The following is a 24,205-nucleotide window of genomic DNA, read 5'->3' as shown; positions in this document are numbered from 1 at the left end:
TGAGCGTCTGGAGATAACAACAACAACAAAAAAATCGAAATTGTCGAAATGGCAGAAAACGCACTTTCTGATAAAAATTTACCAGATACTTTCAATGAAGTCTGGAAATACTTTGACATATTAGAGAAAACTGAAGAATCAACTAGTTCAGATAAAGTACAGGTGAATATTTGTCAATGAAACATGAAATAGTGTTTGAATATCAAGTGTTATATTTTCAGATAGCTTGAAGTTTCGGATGTAGACCTTTGGGGATTACAATTATGATTGGGAGGCACTGTTTAAGGTCTGAATAACATGAAGGACATGTCTAGCCATTCAGTAACTGGACGCCTAACCTGCGTTCTAGCCGTTCGGTAAACGGACGCCTAGTCCAAATAATAGCCTCCATGTACCATCTCTCGACCCAGTTTACACTATTTTGTGGTAATTATATAGGTTAAGAAATAATTAAATATAAGACATCGACATTGATTGGTAGACTGACCATTTTCAAAGCTGTGTATTCTATTTTGGGATGTTCACTTCTACTACATGAGGTAATACAGTAATGTACATGTAGGTCTGTTTGATCGATAATCACATTCTACAGAGAACCAATTCTCGACCTTTCACCAGTACTACATTTACAGTGTCATGACACCAAATCAGACAAATATTTCAGCAATAAAATTTAATGCATTTATTTAAATAGTCCATAAGTTTATATATATTCTCATCAAAATGAGAAAATTTGAACACAATGTATGTGTTAGATCTGACAGACGTGAAACATATCAAAACATAGTTAGATTTTCTTGTAAATTCGGTCGGTGTACTTAGTCAGTTAGAAAAGAATATGAATAAAATATTCTATAAAACACTTACCAATTCTTTGCTAAAAACTGGCAAAAGACCAATGAAAATGCCAATAGATTTATTTGTAAAGTACCTTTGCAGAAAGCGGTAATCCGGTGATATATTGAAATCAGTCGAGAGATGGTAGCGTTCGATAGTTGGTACAAGGAGGCTAGGACGTTTCGGGACAGCGTGATAACTTTTGACTGCCGCTGTCTCCGTCACGTCCAAACTTATTTTGCATATTTCTGTTAGGAAATCCCCAATTAAAATCCATTGGGAACATTTTCTGGTACCTGTACAAAGTATTTGTAATGATAATATCTCTGATAATGAATTTATGTTGACATTAAAGCATAAACTTGCCTCGCTGACATTTTATGAATGTATATTTTGTGTTTTATTTCTGTAATTTAGTGTCATATCGAAAGACTGCCGTTACTGAAACCGGTGTCAGGGTTGATATCCACTCGCACCCGTCTCATCATATTTTCGAAGATTTAAGTCTCTTATTTAAAATTATGGATTAAATTCAACCCATATGAAGTTTCTACATGAATATTAATGTTTAATTTATTAAAGCAAGTAAGTCTGACTAGTATATTATGACTTTTTTTATTTTTGTGCCCCCCCCATGAGTGGTGGGGGCATATAGGTTTGGTCTTGTCCGTGCGTCCGTCAGTGTGTGCATCCGTACGTCGGTCCGTTCAAAGGTCGTGACGCACCTAGCTCAAAAAGTATTAGATATAAATTGATGAAACCTTGCATGAGTCTTTATCATGATATGAACTTGTGCACCTCCTATTTTTCGTCTGGCTCCGCCCCCTTATTTCCAGAGTTATGGCCCCTGAAATAGTCAAAAATGCACATTATCTCCTTGTGACGCACCTAGCTCAAAAAGTATTTGATATAGATTGATGAAACCTTTCATTCGTGAGTCTTAATCATGATATGAACTTGCGCACCTCCTATGTTTCATCTTGCTCCACCCCCTATTTCCAGAGTTATGGCCCCTGAACAGTCGGGTGTAACTGTTTTAAGTTATGTAACCTATTTCAGTTACTTTTTCAAGCATTTTATAACCTGTATTAATTATAAGATATAGTTAACTCAGGTAAGTTATTCAAAAAAAGTCTTTTTGCTGTTCTCACACAGTGACCTTTAAAGTGAAATTAGTTGCAAACTGTGGTTAATCAAATTTTCTTTTAGTCTGATCATGACCTGATAAGCATAATGGGATGTTAAGAGTTTTATGGCTTTAAAACTTTGCGTAAATTGTTATCAGCCTTATGTAAAAAAATTTTACTGCATAGCTGGAAAGATAAAAGTTCAAAGATTCAGGAAATAATTGTATTAGTCTCATTCAAAATGAGGAATTGGCACAGGAGGGCTTTGTAATATTTTATGATAACTAGGTTAAATCACAATTTTGGACCAATCTTAATAAAACTTGGTCAGAATATTACTTTCAATGAAATCTAGGACGAGTTCATTACTGGGTTATCTGGGGTCAAAAATTAGGTCACTTGGTCAATTAATAGGAAAACCTTGTTAACACTTTAGAGGTCAGTCATTGTCTACCTTGTTTTTATGAAACTTTGTCAGAATGTTTTCTGTATGAATTCTATAACATGTTTAAAACTGGGGCAAATCATAGTAAAATCTTGTTAACTCTCTAGAGGCCACATTTTCTGTTTGATCTTCTTAAAACTTTGTCAGAATGTTTTTTTCCTGTTAAACCTAGATAATGTTCAAAACAGAGTTACATGCGGTGATAAACTAGGTCATTAGGTCAAATCATGGAAAGACCTTGTAAACAATCTAGAGGCCATATTTTCTACTTGATCATCATTAATCTTTCTCAAACTGTTTGTCTCTATAAAAGTCAGTTTCAACACTGGGTTACCTGTGGCCTTAAACTAGGTCACAAGGCAATGCACTTTTTTAATAGTTTTCTACTGAAATGTAACATCTTTATTAAAAGATACCGCTTCTATTTTTGATGCAATTTCTACCCTATTTCGCTAATTACAATGCGATTTTTACCTCCTGATGGACCCTGTCCCCATTTCCCTACCCCCCCCCCTCTTTAAATGACTGAAACATTTCATGTTTGGTTTATTTCTCAGAACTAACATTTTTGTTCATGAAATGTCTCTAGTCCAGTAGTCAGATTTCAAAAACCGAGACATGTATGAATTTCCTTTTTTATTCCAGGGCTATGTTTACCATGCCTGTGAAATGTGTAAAAAGGCCATTATGATGGTGAATAAATTGGAACTGTTCAGCAAAAATGAGGAAATTGAGGAGGTGGCATCAGGAGAAATAAAGTAAGTCTTTGTTGCTAAGATTATCTAGAAATAATAATACTTTTTGTTGCTGTGGTTACTTTTGGAGAAATAAAGGCAGTCTTTGTTGCCACAGTTAGACCGGGAGGAATGAAGAAAGTTTTTGTTGTCATAGTAATATCAGGGGAGATAAATTTAGTCTTTGTTGATGTGTTTACATTGTGTGAAATAAGTCTTTGTTGCCTTGATTTTGTTGCCTTGATTATACCAGATGAAATACCAGTAACTCTCAGAAACTTTGATGAAAACAGTAAACAATGACAACTACATAATTTGAACATTGAAAAGAAAGAAAGCAGTATGGGCTCTTTATCTAAGATTGCAGACAAAATCCCCCCTGCTCAATCTGACCAGGCTAGATAAAATCCCCTCTGCTCAATCTGACCAGGCTAGACTGTAGACAAAATCCCCCCTGCTCAATCTGACCAGGCTAGACAAAATCCCCCCTGCTCAATCTGACCAGGCTAGATAAAATCCCCCCCTGCTCAGTCTGACCAGGCTAGATAAAATCCCCCCTGCTCAATCTGACCAGGCTAGACAAAATCCCCGCTGCTCAATCTGACCAGGCTAGACAAATCCCCCCTGCTCAATCTGACCAGGCTAGACAAATCCCCCCTGCTTAATCTGACCAGGCTAGACAAAATCCCCCCTGCTCAATCTGGCCAGGCTAGATAAAATCCCACCTGCTCAATCTGACCAGGCTAGATAAAATCCCCCTGCTCAATCTGACCAGGCTAGATAAAATCCCCCCCTGCTCAATCTGACCAGGCTAGATAAAATCCCCCCTGCTCAATCTGACCAGGCTAGACAAAATCCCCCAGCTCAATCTGACCAGATTAGACAAAATCCCCCCTGCTCAATCTGACCAGGCTAGACAAATCCCCCCTGCTCAATCTGACCAGGCTAGACAAAATCCCCCCTGCTCAATCTGACCAGGCTAGATAAAATCCCCCCTGCTCAATCTGACCAGGCTAGATAAAATCCCCCCTGCTCAATCTGACCAGGCTAGACAAAATCCCCGCTGCTCAATCTGACCAGGCTAGACAAAATCCCCCCTGCTGAATCTGACCAGGCTAGATAAAATCCCCCCTGCTCTGCTCAATCGGACCAGGCTAGATAAAATCCACCCCTGCTCAATCTGACCAGGCCAAACTTTCATTTCATCCTGTTTAAAAATTGATAATTTTTAATCTTAGATTTTTTATGCAACAAAATCAAAGGGGTAATTTTTTCTGCCTTGGTCAAATTGAGCTTGGGGAAGGTGCAGGGAGGGGCAGGGGGTTGTATAATTTGTCCTACATTCCCTTGTCTACATTATTGTGATTCATAAAGACAAGTTAGCTCGGAAGTTAGCTCGGAAATTGTTCACTTCTGATATTTTGAAATGTATTGGCTTTATTGGGAACATTTTGAGATTTGGAAAAAACCATACTTTTGCTCTTTTACTGGAACTGCTGTTTGAAGGAATAGTTATTATACATTTCCATTAAAGGTAAACACCTATTTAAAAATGAAATGTAAAAATTATTTATCTTCAGATATTTATTGCTGCCTGCCCTGATGGGATATTTTCTAATGAAGAACACAGTAAGAGACCGGCTAAAAGTGGTTACAGAAAGTAAAGTAAGTTGGCAAAATTGAAATTACTTTGTTTCCAAACAATATTTTGAAGTTTTCCTATAACAAGAATAGTCTTCAAACATTTGAGCACACTTTTTTGATCATTTATCATGTCCAGATATATTTAAAACTTTTTTAATGATACAGCTGAAAATATTTAATAGAAGTTTAATAGTTATTTTGAGATTTCAGACAGTTACATGGCATTAATGAATTGACCACTCAAAATTGCGTACTTAAACTTTTCTATTTGTCTAAATAAATATTACATTCATGTGCAGTTTTCAAATTTTATACCTGTATTTTAAAACATAAAGGAATTAAAAGAAATAGGATTATGAAAACAAATTCAAATCTTATTATATTTCTACTACAGGGTTCCTTTTTGTGAACATTTTAATAATCTTTGAATTATAGGAGTTTTATACTGACTATTTGAAAATGTGTCGCTGCTACAGTGTTACTACATATGAAGTCCCAGAGAATAAGGAGACAACGTCAGACTCCACAACAGAGGCGAGACCAGCCCATCCTCCACAGAGACCAAGGTAAGACTAACCCTTCACACATATAGGGACCTGGGTAAGGTCAGTCTCTCCCGACAGAGATTAAAGAAAGACCAGCCCATCCCCTCAGAGACCAAGGTAAGACTAGCCCCTCCAATCAGAACTAAGGGAAGACAGCCCCTCCCAAACAGACATACGATAAGACTAGCCCCTCCAAGTCAGAAAGTAAGGTAAGACAGCCCCTCCCAAACAGACGTCAAAGTAAGACTAGCCCCTCCAAGTCAGAAACTAAGGTAAGACAGCCCCTCCCAAACAGACATTACGATAAGACTAGCCCCTCCAAGTCAGAAACTAAGGTAAGACAGCCCCTCCCAAACAGACATTACGGTAAGACTAGCCCCTCCAAGTCAGAAAGTAAGGTAAGACAGCCCCTCCCAAACAGACATTACGGTAAGACTAGCCCCTCCAAGTCAGAAAGTAAGGTAAGACAGCCCCTCCCAAACAGACATTACGGTAAGACTAGCCCCTCCAAGTCAGAAACTAAGGTAAGACAGCCCCTCCCAAACAGACGTCAAAGTAAGACTAGCCCCTCCAAGTCAGAAACTAAGGTAAGACAGCCCCTCCCAAACAGACATTACGGTAAGACTAGCCCCTCCAAGTCAGAAAGTAAGGTAAGACAGCCCCTCCCAAACAGACATTACGGTAAGACTAGCCCCTCCAAGTCAGAAAGTAAGGTAAGACAGCCCCTCCCAAACAACATACGTAAGACTAGATAAAACAGTACCTCAAACTAAAACCAGATAACTAGCCCTCCGAACAGACGTCAAAGTAAGACAGCCCCTCCCAATCAGAGACCATAGTAAGACTAGTCCCTCGCGCGCTCCCAAACAGAAGTCAAGGTAAGACTAATTCTCTTATGTTACAAAGTTTCTACCATGGCATACAACCATTCAAATTTGAAATTCATCCTTAAAGGCCAGAGGTACAAAATTGAAAACATCATAAGATTAACCAATGGCAAGCAAGTTAGCGATGGTCCCACATTTGGTGCCAATTATCAAAGGGTGAGAAAAATGTGCCCCTTGATTACAGGGTGATTGCTCTACCTACTTAGTAGACTAGCTCCTAGACTATGATATATCTTTTTACATTTTTATGATTGAATGTAGTGAACTGAGCCAGTCTATATCCTATGTCCAATATCATAGTCTAGTACAATCCGAAAATTCACAAACCTCTTTTTAGGTTTGTTATCAATCAATGTCAAGAAATGACCACAGCCTAACTGATAGAGATCAGTGGTTTACTGCCACATGTTTATGTAATTTATTGAGACCATCTGGGTAGCTGGGATTTACAACTGCAGGGGTCAGCTGAGTTGAAATTTTGCAAGAAATGAATTTTCATTTATCTGTATTGGTACTTCCAACCCGGACTGGTTGCAGAAAAAGTTAGCTTTTGCGATATTTGTGTTAAAACCTTGAACTTCAATAGACGGAATGCACATATAATATAGTGGTATCAGCTCTTGGTGCATTAATGAATATCCAGGTTCAGGGGCTGAATAATGCATATTGAAGTGTTGTATTTGAAGGACAGTGAAACACAACAAGCACAGACACATAATTCTGCAATCTTGCTCTGAGAATATTCGGACAGAATGCTTTCATTTCTTGTTATCCTGTATTCTGTTAGTAAGAAGGTCTATGGCTTTTCTGAAGGGAATTTTTAGCTTTAAAAATCTGTATGTAAATACATGAAAGCACATTTTTCACATCAAAATTGGTATTTCTGCAGCAGATAGAAACGTCTCAAAGTTAGATATACATTTAAGCTTATAATTCTTGTATGTTTCTTATTTGTGCAAATTGCGCATGTTGCATACTATATTCTTCAGTTAACTCCAGTTAGTTATCTACTTCTGTACAAATCAAGAAAACCCCATACTTGTATAATCTTTAGTAAAGATTACAGAGCCAAATGTTTTAAAATAAAAAATAATTGATTTGTGAAAAATTTAATGTTAAATAAAGACATGTAGTTTCAAAATGTATTGGTGTTGAAAAGGTAACTCTACATTAAGTTACATATCTCTTATAAGGTACATGCATTTGTTCAATTAATCGTAGTAATCGTGTAGAGAGGACTGGAGATGGTTGAAAATCTTATGTATACTATAAAGTAATTTTATTTGAAATTTTAAGCGCTGGTTATCATATCTTATTAGACCACTTCATTTGCTATATAGTTGATAATAGTATAGTTTTTATTCATGGAAGGCCTGTTCAATTTACCCAATACCTCATTTTAAGGTCAAAAATGTTTAATACCTTAAACACAAGTAAGCATTTGATATTTCACATAAAATAAGCCTTAGGAAGTTAACATTATAACTCCGCCCTTTCATTTGAAAAATGCCACATGCCAAATGCAAAATATTTAATGCCAAATGCTAAATCTTAAACATTGAGTCATAATTGTCAAATGCGATGGCAAATCAATACTGTGGAAGGACAGTGCGTCATGCTAAATGACAAATAATTTAATAAAAATGGTATTTAGCATTAAATGATATGTATTTAGCATAAGGTTGTTGGCATTTAGCATTAAAATTGACATTCAGCAATTAGCATGGTGCACCATACAAAGCTGAATGCTAACATGCATTGTCCGATGCTGGCATGACATGGTAGAACATGCTTCAAATCAGACACATGAAACATGATGCAGATCTTTATTTCATAAAATCAATGGACAATTAGCATTATCTTTCAGCATTATTAACATTAGATATTTGAAATTTTTGCATATTATGAGAGCAAGAATATTGTATTTAGCGATTAGCATTAGATATCTGGCAATAAGAATGGTGCACCAGCCTTCTATATATGCAACGACCTTCAATAGTTTTGTTATTTGTCAATCTTTGTTAAGAAAATAAAAGGTCTTTTTTGTTTGGTGCTGCAGTGACTGCAGTATGGTGCTTGGTCACTGAATAGAAATCATTTTTGCTAACACTTGTGTTTCTTTTAATTTTGGTCAGCTTTCTCATAATTTTGTATATATCTACTGGCTTTCCAGTGGGACAATAAGTCTCGGTTTTATTAACACCTTTGAAAAGTTTTATATGGAAGCAATCATAATCTTCTTTTTTGCCACATATTATACAAAGCAATTTCTTTATCTTTGAATAAACTTGAACTCATTGAACATATCTTTTAATTAAAATGTGCTTTTGACAATGACATAAACTTTTAAAATCCATTCTTTAGTATCAGAATTTTACTGATTAGAATAATCCTTTAAATAAAATTAACATATTATTGTTAATAAATATATTTGCAAGATGACACATCAAGATTTCAAAAGTAGCAAAATGGTTTATTCTAGATGAGAATGGTTCTTCAGTTATCACCATTAAAAATCAGTTAGGTAAACAGATTTATGATCAGCAGCGTAACACTTGACCACTAGCATGATGTACCAAATTATCCATGGGTAATCTAATAGCCATAGGTGCCAATCATCTCTCTGAGAACATTTCGGATTGTACTAGACTGATAATTTCAACATCAGTCCTATGTGAAAATCTCTAAAATAGACTGGCTTTTGTCTCTATGAAATTGAATTCGTCAAAAAAGGAAAAAAATATAGAAATACAGTTATTATCAGTCTAGTGGCTAGTCTACCTACTAAGCTAACTGGTTGCATTACACATACATGTATTCTTCCCCAATGTAATATGTTAGTACTGTGTCATAAATTTATATGAAAATGATTTGAATTAAAAATTCAAAACTCAAAAGTAATAGCTATGGTGGGGTCAGTGACAGATTTCTGTGTTAAAAAAATATATACAGCTGTATTCACTGTTCACTCTTCAGCTTAACTCTTGATGGAATTGGAGTTTTAGTCAATTAATTTTTCCCACATGTAAAAAGTGGAAAAATTTATTTGGAACCATGGCAAGCAAAATAAATGAGACAAGTTAAATTAGACCTATAACATGCTCCATTATGTTGTAATAGATTGTTCTCAATTGTTTTTCAGTCCAGCAGATCTGCGGAGTATGTCAGGACAGAGAAATAACAAAATTCAGAGATACAAAGAACAGAAAGAGTTAGAGAAGAAGTTGCATGACTTAAAAGTAACAGTAGAACAAGAGCATGTGGACGATGAAGTTAAGGTACAAGTACAGTCAGTCACTCTGCCTGTTGCTGACTGGGTCATAGTAGTTGTTTAAGTCTCAGCAGTTGTCAAACGATTGTGTTAAGACAGAATTTTTTATAAGGGATTAAGCTTTTACTTATTCTACATTTTTTGACAATTTTGCGAAAATTGGTCATTTTATTGAAATAGCTTGTGTTGGAAAGCTTTATTGCTTACTAATGTGAAATCTCCTGTTTTAAGAATTTTTTTTCAAATTTCACAAAAGTTTGGTTATGTGAACACTATCTTGAAAGAACACTATTTAGATGTAGAAGTTTGGTTGTTGTTTCCAGTTTCCCATCTTTGCCTCACTCTATGATTTATCTTAGCTGCTGACAGCTTTGAATTAGACTGGCTCCTATCCCTTTTTAGCTCACCTGAGCACAAAGTGCTCATGATGCGCTGTTGTGATCACGCTCGGCTGTGTCCGTCAAGTCGTCCATCCATTGTCAACAATTGTGTTTAAATGACATCTCTAAAGCCACTAAATGGATTTTGATGAAACTTGGCCTGGATGTTGCTTGGGTGGTTCTCTGCCTAGGTTGTTCAAATCATTCCGCATGTGTTGCACGTAGGGGCCACCAGAGCTATAAATAGAAAAATCTTCAAACGATATCTCCTCCTAAACCACTGGTTCGATTTTGAAGTAATTTCACACAAATGTTCCTTATGTCACCCTTTACAAAGATTATTCAAATTTTACCGATTCGTCAAAAAACATGGCCACCAGGGAGCATGGTCACTTTTCCCTATATGTATATAGTGGAAACTTTAAAAATCTTCTTGTGTGAAACTACTGGCCTGATTTTAAAATAATTTAATACAAATGGTCCTTGTGTGACCCTCTACTAAGATTGTTCAGCTTATTCCGATTCGTCAAAAAAGCATGGCTGCCATGGGACATGGTCACTTTCACTATATGCATATGGTGGAAATTTAAAAAATCTTCTTGTGTGAAACTGCTATCCTGATTTTAAAATAATTTATCACAAATGGTCCTTGTGATACCCTCTACAAAGATTGTTCAAATTATTTTGATTCGTCAAAAAACATGGCCGCCAGCAGGCATGGTTACTTTTCCCTATAATGTATATAGTGGAAACTTTAAAAATCTTCCTGTGTGAAACTGCTTGCCCGATTTTAAAATAATTTTACACAAATGGTCCTTGTGTGACCCTCTGCCAAGATTGTTCAAATTATTCTGATTCGTCAAAAACATGGTTGCCAGGAGACATGGTCACTTTTCCCTATATGTATACGGAGGAAATTTAAAAAATCTTCTCTTGTGAAACTGCTACCTTGATTTTAAAATAAATTTACACAAATGGTCCTTCTGTGACTCTCTGATTATTTTATTTGTCAAAAAACATGGCTGCCAGAGAGCATGGTTACTTTTCCCTGTATGTATATAGTGGAAAATTTAAAAATTGTGTGATATGTATATAATATACTAGGCTAACATAGAAGAAACCTGACTGTACTTGTACCATTACATTATACAAATGCATTTGAAGCTGTGTACAGGTGAGCGCTTTAGGGTCAATGACCCTCTTGTTTTCTGTCTGTCATATGTCTCATATATAAATTTCCTTCATTAACAGTGGAAGCTGAAGATGGTTTAGCTATCAGAGGAAAATGTACTATTTAAGAGGATTAAAATTTACCAATAAAAAGTTTACAGTATTTGTATAAAGAATAACTCTTCAAACAGGTATCCAGGACACTAAACAAAAATTAAATATGGAAGTATGTGACAATGCTTCTGTATGTAGTTTAGTTTAAGAGAATCTTTTGTTTATTCTTATTCATCATGCTGGAATCTTGCTACCTGAAGCAAAGAATTAGTATACTGTCTTGTGACTTCAGGTTGACATCAGTCACCATTAAATATATAAAAAGAGTTCCAAAAGTGCAAAACAGGTTTATAGAATGTAAAATTGCATCCTAAATTTTCCATTAAATGCCCTATAAAATATCACCAAATATCCACCAGTAGAAAATAGTTTAAAGCAATTATCTTTAAAAATATGCAAATTTTCTACTGCTTTTAGTAATTCAGGGATATTTTTCTTCCCAAAGTAGTTTCAATGTAAAAAATGTTGTTTTTATGGCAGCAGATATGAAAAGATGCCTCTTGCTGGGCAATAGTCTTGCCATTTTGGTGGTTAATTGGAGCATACTTCAGCTAAAGTCACATCTACACCTTTTTGAAAATGTTCTTATGACAGGAGTTATGCAGTTCTGAAAAAAAATAGATTAATTTAGTTTAAGACTGAAATCTGAGTTGGATGAAAAACTTGGAATACTTCATTATAACATATAAATGAAACTTGCTGAATTCTATGTCCCAGCCTATAACGTTTTCAGTTTATTTATGTAAATTGATATTGCCAAATAGCCATTTCAAATGATGAAAAAATGGGACCTCATTGGCTGAATGGTAAGCGTTGCTGGCCTTGAATCACATAGCCATTGTCTCAGTGAGTTTGAGCTGTACTTGGATCCTGAAGTAAGTAAGCCATGCATTTGACTTAGGGAAGATTAATGGTGCTACCTAGGTACTGTTCACCTGGGTCTTCTTCCACCCTTGAAGCTGGAAAGTGACCATTATAATAATGCCTCTCTATGAAAAAGAGGGAGTATATTGTTTCGGTCGGTAGTCTGTTTGGCTGCCAAAAAAATATTAGAGAATGTTTGGTCCCACAATGGTCAACCTTGACAGGCCTGTGGTCAGTAGTGTTTTTTAGGTCAGTAGGTCAAAAGGCAAGGTCACAATGACCTTGAGACTAAAAATGGCTTCTGCTCAATAATTACAGAAGGCTTTGGCCTAAAGTCTTCTAACTAGTTTGGGTGTCTGAAGGTTAGAGTCAAAGGAAAAAGTAACCTGTAGACTGAAAGCAATTGCCACTCAATTTGGCCTACAGTAGGACTTCATAGGATGATTGCCTGTTGTCATTAGATTACCCCTAATATTTTGGGAATCATTTTTTATGAAAGGTGAAGGTCACAATTACCTGTAGACTGAAAATGGTTTCTGCCCAATAACTGAATAACACTTTGTTACCTACAGTTGTCACACTTCTTCAGATGATTGTGGTAAGTAGACGTCCCCTATTGCTTTGGAGGTCAAAAATGCAGGTTACAGTGTACATTAGACTGAAAATAGGTTCTACTCAGTATTCAGAATGCTTTGGCTTATTGCCTTTAAACTTCATTAAGATTGTTGCCTACGATCAATACACGACCCCTATTGTTTAAGGATCAGTAGGTCAAAGTTTAAGGTTACAGTGACCTTGAGATTGAAAATAGTTGCCACAATGCTTTGGCCTACAGTCAACAAACTTTTATCTGATGATTTCCTTTGGGAAGTAGATTTCCCCTATTTTGTTGTTGGTCAGTATTTCCCTTTTTAGAACTTCTCTAAGTGTAAATGATAAATTATATTGTAACTAACATATTCAGCTTTCCTTTACAGAGAGATTACTACCTCACATTATTGAAGAGATGGGTTAATATTTGTATAGATGAATTAGACAGTATTGAAGGTAAGAATGAGGATGGGTGAATATTTGTTTGATCTCTGGGCAAGGTGTATGTTCTCTGTGACAATTTGATAGAAGACAGTATGTCCGAAATCATTTGAACTTTACCTCAGTTCAGCAGTAGTTAGTACTGGTACAGAATGCAGGCACACTGAATCATTACATAACTTAGATACTGTTTAAAATCTGTGCTGAACCTTAAAAAAAAAAACAAATAATAAGCAGAAATACAGCGTGATCTTCGATTTGTGTTGATTAAAATCAGATATGTCACTTATGAATATTAAAACTGATCAAAACAGGTCACGTCAACACTGTTATAAATCAGCACATTGTTTTATCACTCACCGACACCATGATAAATCAACACATTTTTACATCACTCACCGACACCATGATAAATCAGAAAATCACTTACTACTAGTCTGCACTAAAGAAGAGCAAGAAAGAGAGACAATCTACTGTAGCTCTGGGCTTGTTTTCATCAACATTCTAAGCCTGAAATCTAGACTAAATCTGCAAGTAACCATTACTGCATTTATCAAGTATCTATAACACTGATACTTAACATAATGTTTGTTGTGGTATATATATTAACCTATAGAATGCTGGCAGCAGGTGGTTTAGCTTTTGCGACCAGTGCAGACCAAGATTCAGGCAGATCATGGTCTGCACTGTTCGCTATTCAATCAAAAAATTTTCAGTGAACACCCCTTTGAATGATAAGTGGTACTGCCCAAATTGAATGATGGACCAGTCCATTTTAGAAATTTAGCAGGGTAAATGTTTACAGATACAAAATTTACAGATTAAGGGCAGTAACTTGTGTAAGTAATTTTAGCATTTCAGAGTCTTAAGTTTCAGACTTAGAACATTGATGAATATAGACCATGAAGACCACTTGTTCCTTTTCTATATGAAACATTTGCAGTATGTATAAACCTATGAATAATAATCACTTTTAGGTATTAAAGAAATTTTCGGCTGTCCCAAGTGTTTGCCTTTATACATTAGTTTTATGTATACATGTTTCCAAGCCAGACTTTTGCTGATAATTGATACATTTAATTACAGGAGAGATTGGTATATTAGAGTTGATGGCAAAAAGAAAGGGAGATAAATCACATTCTGAACCTCCTAAGAAAGAAGAACATAAACCAGCAGTGAGTTTTATATGTTCTGTAGTTACCTGCCTAGTTAAAGTTCATGGAATATATTTTCCCATAGATTTACAAGTATTTCTCATATTTTTGACCAAAATTAATAAAAGTCACATATCTAGAAGAAATTATTTCCTGCATGTATATACTTATTTCAGTTATAAAAACTTTTTCCAATAAACATTTATAATTTTGTAGAGAACATAGAAATTTTGAAATTTCTGGTGTCCCATTGATGTCAGTGCTAAACTGTAGGAAAAATTGACTTGCAGTACTATTTTTGTAGCCTACAAGACTTCAGTACAAAAGTGTACAAATCTATAAGTGTCTGGGATTTTGTAGATTTTTAGCTCACCTGTCACGGAGTGACAAGGTGAGCTTTTGTGATTGCTTTTCGTCCGTCGTCCGTAAACTTTTACTTTAAACGACATCTCCTCATAAACCGCTAGGCCAATTTCATCTAAACTTCACAGGAATGATCCTTGGGTGGCCCCCTTTCAAAATTGTTCAAAGAATTGAAGTCCATGCAGAACTTTGGCAACCGAAACGAAAAACTTTAAAAATCTTCTTGTCCAAAACCACAGGGCCTAGGGCTTTGATATCTGGTGTGTAGCATCATCTAGTGGTCCTCTACCAAAATTTTTCAAATTATCCCCCTAGGGTCAAATATTATTATAATACCAAATTCATAAAGCGCCCCACCCTGGGGGTCACATGGTTTATATAGACTTATATAGGAAAAACTTTGAAAATCTTCATGTACACATGGCCTAGGGCTTTGATATTTGGTATGTAGCATCATCTAGTGGTCCTCTACCAAGATTGTTCAAATTATCCCCCTAGGATCAAATATGGCCCCGCCCCGGGGGTCCCAAGATGCATTGTCTAGTAGTCCTCTACCAAAATTTTTCAAATTATGCCCATGGGGTTAAAAGGGGCCCCGCCCTGGGGTCACTTAGTTATTATGTGAGTTATATAGGAAAAATACTTAAAAAATTATCTGATCCTATTTCCAAGACTGTTTAATTATAATTACTTGATGACCCCAAGTAATATGATGTCACTTGACTGTGACCTTGACCTACTGGCCTACTTTCTTGTTTTTTAAGATACAGTCTTGAAATTTTGATGACATACACAGTTTTGCACACAAATCGTAAAACTGAATTTCATTGACCATGAATGTGACCTACTGACTTTCTTAATATTTTATCATCAGTTTGACATTTGAAACATGTAGCTCATATTACTCAGGTGAGCGATCCAGGGTCATCATGACCCTCTTGTTGTATAAGTTGTTAACATTATATAATGTTGAAAATACATTTTACATCATTTTGAGATATGTCGTAAACGTTGGAAATACCTGTATGCCTATGACAAATTGTTTTTTTTTACTTTAATTTGGCATGTACCTGGCATGATTATACAGTTTTTCTTTGTCAAATAAAAACACTTTAAAAATCTGTTAACATTTTTTTTTTTGCTATAAAATGTTCACTTTAATTATTAGGTATGAAATAAAGTCCTAACTTAGGTATAGGACACTAATAAACACTTGTCCCACTTCTACATTGATTTGAACTCAGCAATACAATGTTATTGGCAACTAAAACATATGACTAGCAGTATCTGGGTTTTTACCATGTAAGTTGTTCAGTCTTGGAGCTCTTATAGATTGTAAACAAACAATAGTAATATTTTAATTGAAATGTAAAACTAATGTATATAAACTATGCTTTGTATACTTTTGCCTTATTATTATGTTTCTTGTAGCTTGGTGCACAGTAACACACGTACTAGCTCTTGTATCAGTAGACTCACTGAACCAAAATTTTGCCAAATCTAATTAAAGTTAAATGAGTGCAAGTTTATCTTTTCATTAACTGAGACTTACACCTGTAGAATACTGTGAAACTGTTAACATTCATGAGGGACTGATTTTCATGGCTTTCATCACTTCAGCAAACCATGGACACTCATGGCAGTAAAATTAAATGATTTCATGATAATGGGGATCTGAGTTAACTAGAAAATGTTGTCCATAAAATTATTTAAAAAGTGAGAGTAGTGAAAATTTATCCCTCATAGTTATTCCTGATGATACAGTACAGATAACAGTATTTCATATTCTGTTTTCAGCCGCTCCGTCCATTCATCATTACAAAAGATATGATCCAGAAACAGGTTTACGGTCTAGGTTATCCGGGTATACCAACCATGACTATAGAGGAATTCTTTGACAAAAAAGTGGAGGAAGGAACTTTACATGCTCACACGTAAGAGGCAGTGCCTGAAATGTTTTGTTAAGGTAGTTCTGCATGTTTTTGTAAACCAGAAGCCATTTATTCAGATAAAAGAATAGCAACCTTGATCTGGCTCATAGAAATGTGGAACATGTCACAGGTAAATGGCAACTCCTGCATATATTGATGACGCCTGCAATCTTGCTATCTTTCTAAAGATAGAATATAATAACAAAAATTCTCATTATCCATAACAATTACTGCTTACTCTTTTTCTAACTATTATCAGTTGCAATGACATCTTCCTGTATTTCTGACCATTATCCATCGTGGTCACTGTGCCCTAGATTTCTTAGAATTAAACACACCTCAGTGAGGGATATAGAAGACTTGGAGCAGTTTCAGTTTCACCATGACTCTAACCTTTGACATCTGTACCAGGAGTCCAGTGCTCTACCTCTGCACCACTGTGTTTCCATTATATGGAGATATAATGATTCAGTTAAGTCCATACTCACACTCAGCCTTGTGGCAAGGTCTACAGACTGACCTATACATGGATGACCTTGACCTTGAGTGGCTTCAAATGATCTGCACCTTAAATTTTTAACCTCAAAACACAACATCTATGGTCATACAACCGGGGCCATGATTTTGCGTTTTCAAAACACATCTTGTTTTTTCAGTGTTAACAAAATCTGTTTTAAGCAAAGAGATTCATTATACTTCCAATAGGAGAGATCGTGTTTGTATACAAATCTGTTGTATATTCTATTTTTAGAACTGATAAGACAAAGGTCGGGTGGGCAGACGCCGAGCGTCCATGTTTTTTTGTTTGTCATTTAAAATGGTTTTTCATTTCAAAAAGATATTTAAATGAGAAAATATGAAAATCGTAAGCATTTCAAAACTTTTTGAATTTTTAAAATCCAAAAATTAGCGAAAAAGTTATTAAAAATTAAAAATTCCAATCCCATACACAAACGATGTAAAAACATTTATTTAGCCCACCACCAGATAAACAGGTGTTAATGCATGACGTCACGGCGATCTCTCCTATAGAATAAAGGCTTATTCCGCTTTGTTCATTTTGACAAATATACCCCCTTTTTTCAAACATGTCCTTATTTTCATACAAGTGAATCCAAATAAGTATAATCATCACTTAAAAATTTTTTTTTTGTTATTATTGATAGTTTTGAAATTTTGATGTTGTTACAGTACAACCTCTCCAGAGCACCCCTCTCTTAAGCAAAAACCTCTCTATAACAACTTCATAAAAATTTCCCAAAATGGAAATATACTATCAAATTTACATCTCTGTAACAACAACCTCTACATAACAGTCAATATTTGTATCTCCCAAAAGTTTTTGCTCTACAGAGGTTGTACTGTATTAAACAGAATCAGAGCTGGGATTATACACCTTCATCAACTTGAGCAGGGGAATGTTTGAGGATATTGTCCAGAGTATCATTTTTATGCTACATTGGCTTGTAATATGAGAAATGTTGGCTATTGATAAAATGTTTGAGTCTGTGAATGGGAATCACTGTGTGGTATTATTATCATTATCTATATTTTAGTGGAGGACACAGTATGGAGGACTGGGCGAAGGATCCAGAGAAAGATAAAATACAACAGGAGGTAGAGGAAGGAGAGAAAGAGGAAAGAGTAGAGAAAGATGATCCAGATGAACTAAAGAAAGCAAGAGATTGGGATGAATACAAAGATGGTTAGTGTAGAATGTAGTGGTAAATGGACAAGCATTTGTAACCTTGGTCAAAGATTATTAAACCAAGTTTGGAGACAAGTCAAAATGTCCAGCTTCAGATTGGTTGATTCTAGGCTCAGTTTTGAAATTGACCAATGAACAGGCTAGCTATTGAGACTGGTCTTCAGATTCAGGTTTCGTACCCTTAGAAACTGGGCTAACATTTAAGTGGATCTGTCGCCATTTGACTTGTTTGGGATTGGGAACTGGATGAGAGAGACATTGATTCATGTCTACTTGAATCACACTTCAGGAAGTATACACACTTTACTTTTGTATATATTTTACTTGAGCATCTCAATACGAATCCTTTTCAGTCAGAATTAAGGTTGTATAAACAGTATTACATTTTTACCTGTACATTAATAGTTATGTCCATTGAAATACAGTAAAATATGGTTAAAATTGACAATGGCCACTTAGCTTTCCTTTTTTGAAATAAACAATAATTGTACAGGATGTGTCCCATTGTAAATCTAGGACAACTTTGAAATAACTGGACAAGATCTTTGAGTTCTGGCTTGATAGTTACATGTCCTCATTTATTTGTCATGAATATTTTTAGCTCATCTGAGCATGAAATGGACATAGTTAGCTTTTAGGATGGTTGGATGTCTTTCATCCACAATTTTTTTAAAGAACATTTCCTAAACCACTATGCCAGTTTTTGCCAAACTTCACAGGAATGTTTATTGGGAGGCACCCTTTCAGATTTCTTCAAATCTAGGTAATTCATGCTGAATAACTGAAAGGAAAAAACTTGAATAATCTTCTTAGAAACAGCTGGCCTGATTTTGAAATAATTTCACAAAATTGATCCTTGATTGACCCCCCACTAAATTCCTTCAGGTAATTCTGTTTCTGTGGCCAGGGTGTGGGGCTAGCTTTCCATATATGGCCATATGGAAAACCTTTGCAATCTTCTTTTCTGTAATACTGCTGGCCATATTTCAAAATAATTTCACTGCAATATACCTTAAATAGCCATTTACCAAATTCCTTAAAATAATTCTGCATGGCTTCCAGGGGGTGGAGGAGAGTTAGTTTTTCTTTTATGGCAATATGGAAAAGTTTAAAAATCGTCCTTGCTGAAACTGCTGGCTGCATTTGAAAATAGTTTCACAGAAATGATCCTAGGGGTGACCCTCTACTAAACTCCTTCAAATTGTTTTGTTACGTTATAAAACATGGGCACCAGAGGGCGAGGCTAGTTTTCCCCATATGGCTATTCTACTCTTAAACTGCTGGTTCCTTTTCAAAACAGTTTGACAGCAATGTTCAATGGGTGAATGTACCAAATTATTTTAAGCCATGTTGATCTGTTAAGAAACGTGGCTGCCTGGAAATGGGTCTAGTTTTCTCTGTATGAAATTTAAAATCTTCTTCTCTGGAGCTGCTTACTAGCTGAAAATAATTTTACACAAATATTCCTTGGGTTATTCTCTACCATATGCCTTCAAGGTCCCACCCACATTACCTGCAGGTTTTTCTCTCGCCTGATATGGATTTTCTCGACAGGGTATATCATGTATAGCAGTGTAACTAATAATACACACACAAATACATAAGTTTTGTACTTTGTTTTCTTAGTTTCTCCTATAATTTCCATACATCACAAAATGAAACTTGGTCTGTTTCATCAGCATCAAGAGAACGTGCGCATATTATAGCAGCTTCATGTCTGTTTTTTTTGTACCCCCCGACAACAAAGTTGTAAGGGGGGGTATACTGGTTTCAGGTTGTCTGTCTGTCTGTCTGTCTGTCTGTCCGTCTGTCTGTCTGTCCGTAGACGCAATCTTGTGCGCACCATCTCTCCTTATCCCCTTGACAGAATTTAATGAAACTTCACACAAGTGATCAGTACCAACAGTAGTTGTGCATGGGGCATGTTAGGTTCTTTTAGAAAAAAAAATTGCAGAGTTATGGGACTATGTTTTTTTGTTACTATACTATATACATAGACACAATCTTGTGCACACCATCTCTCCTCATCCCCTTGACACAATTTAATGAAACTTCACACAAGTGATCAGTACCAACAGTAGTTGTGCATGGGGCATGTTAGGTTCTTTTAGAAAAAAATTTGCAGAGTTATGGGACTTTGTTTTTTTGTTACTATACTATATACATAGACACAATCTTGTGCGCACCATCTCGCCTCATCCCCTTGACACAATTTAATGAAACTTCACACAAGTGATCAATAACAACAGTAGTTGTGCATGGGGCATTTTAGGTTCTTTTAGAAAAAAAATTTGCAGAGTTATGGGACTTTGTTTTTTTGTTACTATACTATATACATAGACACAATCTTGTGCGCACCATCTCTCCTCATCCCCTTGACACAATTTAATGAAACTTCACACAAGTGATCAGTACCAACAGTAGTTGTGCATGGGGCATGTTAGGTTCTTTTAGAAAACCATTTGCAGAGTTATGGGACTTTGTTTTTTTGTTACTATACTATATACATAGACACAATCTTGTGCACACCATCTCTCCTTATCCCCTTGACACAATTTAATGAAACTTCACACAAGTGATCAGTAACAACAGTAGTTGTGCATGGGGCATGTTAGGTTCTTTCAGCGACAAAAATTGCAGAGTTATGGGACTTTGTTTCTTGTTAACATACTATGTACATACAGTCTGCATATGCAATCTTGTGCGTTCCTAATCTACCAAACCCTTTCACACAATTTAATGAAACTTCACACAAGTGATCAGTACCAACCCTAGTTGTGCATGGGGCATGTTACATTCTTTTAGATAACTATTCTGCATAGTTATGGGACTTTTTTTTTTGTTACTATACTGTATACATACAGTCTATATACATACAGTCCACATAATTATGCAGTCTTGTGTGTGTCAGATTGCAATGTACTGTGTCAGTGCATGAGGGGGGTACATTCATCACCTTTAGTGATAGCTCTAGTTGTTTTTGTTGTTTTTTTTGTTGAAAAAAGCTCCAATTTTAGACTTTATGATGTAATTCTGTCTAGAATTTCAGGGGGGAGGGGTGGGGGTGCATGTGTCATATAATGGAGATATCTTTCTTTTTCTGATGGAGATGCTAAAATATCCAGTGGAATTTTGCACTAGCTATAAATAGAAATGTAATAATAATTACATGACTCATATAAATCCCTGGTCAATAGTCTGTACTGTTCACCAGTCTATAGTTCAGCAACAAATTTACTGGGCACACAATCTTGAAGAAAAGAAATGTAGGAATTTAGTTTGTTGTGGTGTATTGAAACTGTTATTAAGTGTCTTGTTGGTCATTTTGATTATTGGTTTGCCTGTTGACCAGCAAACCATCCAGTAAGTGTTTAATAACACAGTCTTGTGACCGCATGTTACATACATGTATATATAAGAATTTGCCTGGTTTTCACAAGCATTCCAGTTCTTGAAGTGCCAGTAAACAATATATAATTTTACTGATAAAAACCTGTAATGAATAGATTTTTTTTACCCCAAAGTCCCTCATAATTACAAATAAATCAGCTTAATTAATTTCTATTAAAGTCATCTAAAGTCATTTATAATTGTGTTCAGGTGTTGATGAAAATTGGCAAAAACATAAATTGGATTTAATTGCATTCTATTTAGAAATTGCTATTAAAATGGAAAAAAGGCTGGTAATTTGCTAGAATATTCTCATCTGTTTCAATCCACAGCTTGAAATATACTTGCACTTTTCCATGTGCTTTTGTGGTACTACCAGAGCTAGAAAATGACTTTTTATAGTTTTTTTTTTACAAAGGTTTATCACCAAGCCCATTTTAGCTGTAATGATTATTTCACTTACTTTGATTTATAAAGATTGTTATTTGCTTGAGTTATGTCCCTTTGTCCAGAAGTGTAGGATCTGATTATAAAATATTGTTTTTATCCTTACAGATCATAGAAGAGGATGGGGTAATAGGAAGAACAGACATTGAGGCAATGTCCACATAGAGCTGTGAAATCAATAATGTTTACACTGTGATAAGTCTGGCATAAACAGTGCTCTATCATTCTCTTAATGTATGCCTGAATGTTGAACTTTCTGGATAATCTACCACTGAAACTGATCTGGAGACTTGTTACTGTACCTATATCTAGAAAGTAGAAAAGCATGGAAGTGTATACTGTTAAATCAGGAATTTACTTGAGGGATTTAGGTTTGCTGCATTTACTAATTTGCAAAAATAAGTAGTCCTGAAAGTGCCATTACTCATATGTTTCACAACTTTCCATGTATTGTGAATATTTTACCAAACACATAAGTTCCAGTTGTGAAAGTAGCTCACTAAAATCTGTGTGAAAATGTCAGATATTAAATTAAGAGCACCTTGTTGTAAGGCAGCCTCTTTTGATTGTATAAAGTACTTCAAAGTCCTCTGGTAGAAAGGACATCTTTTGTAAAGTTAAGAAATTAAAGTGAATCAGTAATTAGAAGTTGGTGGAATAATAGTAGAAAGAATAGGCATTGAGGTGTGGTCAACATTTTGCAAAATCAACAGTGTTTACATTGTGATAAAAATAAATTGAGTACAAAGGAGGTAATTACTTTCCAGTGTGCTCTTTGGTTTGTGGCAGTCATTTCTTGTACAAACACTTCAAAGTTTTACCTCTGTTTAGAAACACATTCTTGTTGGAGTAAATGTAGGTCTAATTTGTTGAGTTGCGACAGAGTTTGTATAAAGGATAGATACATACATTGTAACAGTATATTCAAAGCCATGTGCTGTGAAATCATTAATATTCATCCAGGACTAATTTTCGTGGATTTAATGGCTGAGTGAATCCACAAAATCAAATCCCAAAGAATAAGTAAAATGCAATTCATTTTATACTCAGAATTTGAAATCCGTAAAAAATCATTTCTATATTTCTTTCAGTGGCCGGCACATGCCAATTTTGAATTTTCCTGAAAGAGAATAAAATGAACAAAGGAACACAATGGGGCACAGTCTTGAAACAGTCAGTGACAAAAACACCACTGGGCACAGTTATGTCTTTTCCATTGTAGCAGTCAAACCGAGGCAGTGCCCTACTGTGTTCCTAGATAGTCTACTTTCCTTTTTGCCTTTTCTGGACTCGCATGCAAAATACGAAACACAGTCCGGTTAATAGCCCCAAAGATATCATTCCCGACACTCCAGAATAGATAGGAAAGTCACACTTAGATGAAGCGCTCCCAATAGACCACAACCAACACACATTCACAACTGTCTTATTGCATTGTTTTTGGAGTATGAGCATTTTCTAAAGTTTCTAAAATTTCATACTCAGGCATTATATATAAAAAAAAGATGTGGTAAAGTGCTAGAAGTTCTAAAACTAGATGATGGTAGATGTACTGATATTTGTTAAATTGACCTTTCCGAAAATGTTATGAATAAACTATAGAAAAAAGACCCAAGTATGTTTTTATCATTAAATGTCGCTGTGAACTTCAGTCATATACATATTTTGTATTTTTATCCATGTTTGAAGACAGTTTTCTGTTGTAAATAAAATTGTACTTCTGTATTGTTTAGATTGTTTTCTTTTTTGTGGTATAAATGTTTAAAATTTTGAAGTTATAATTCAAGTGTCAGTTCTGTAACATAGTTTGTCAATAATTTTTAGCTCGACTATTCGAAGAATAAGTAGAGCTATCCTACTCACCACGGCGTCGGCGTCACACCTTGGTTAAGTTTTTCGTACCAGTCCACATTTTGACAAAGTCTTTTGAGATAAAGCTTTGAAACTTTCAACACTTGTTTACCATCATCATGGCCAGTTATAGGCAAGAGCACATAACTCCATCAAGGATTTTGGCTGAATTATGGCCCCTTTTGACTTAGAAATCATGGTTAAGTTTTTCGTACCAGTTCATATTTTGACAAAGTCTTTTAAGATAAAGCTTTGAAACTTTCAACACTTGTTTACCATCACCATGTCCAGTTATAGGCAAGAGTACATAA

At 35.4% G+C, this 24,205-nt stretch overlaps 1 protein-coding gene across 1 annotated transcript; it reads left to right on the top strand.

Moving 5' to 3' along the window:
* The first annotated feature begins 7 nt into the window (after nt 1-7).
* On the top strand, nt 8-23,768 carry LOC123561187 (immunoglobulin-binding protein 1-like). Its single transcript, XM_045353427.2, has 10 exons — nt 8-162; nt 3,055-3,167; nt 4,724-4,808; nt 5,223-5,353; nt 9,362-9,497; nt 12,996-13,065; nt 14,137-14,225; nt 16,365-16,501; nt 18,055-18,203; nt 22,152-23,768. Exons 1-10 carry the CDS (start codon nt 49-51, stop codon nt 22,190-22,192), a joined length of 1,065 nt encoding a protein of 354 aa, XP_045209362.2. The 5' UTR covers nt 8-48; the 3' UTR covers nt 22,193-23,768.
* Nucleotides 23,769-24,205: the final 437 nt, after the last annotated feature.

This window comes from Mercenaria mercenaria, chromosome 10 (assembly GCF_021730395.1).
Source record: "Mercenaria mercenaria strain notata chromosome 10, MADL_Memer_1, whole genome shotgun sequence".
Lineage (NCBI taxonomy): Eukaryota > Metazoa > Mollusca > Bivalvia > Venerida > Veneridae > Mercenaria > Mercenaria mercenaria.
Note: the sequence above shows the minus strand (reverse complement) of the source record. Positions and strands in the feature narration are given on the sequence as shown.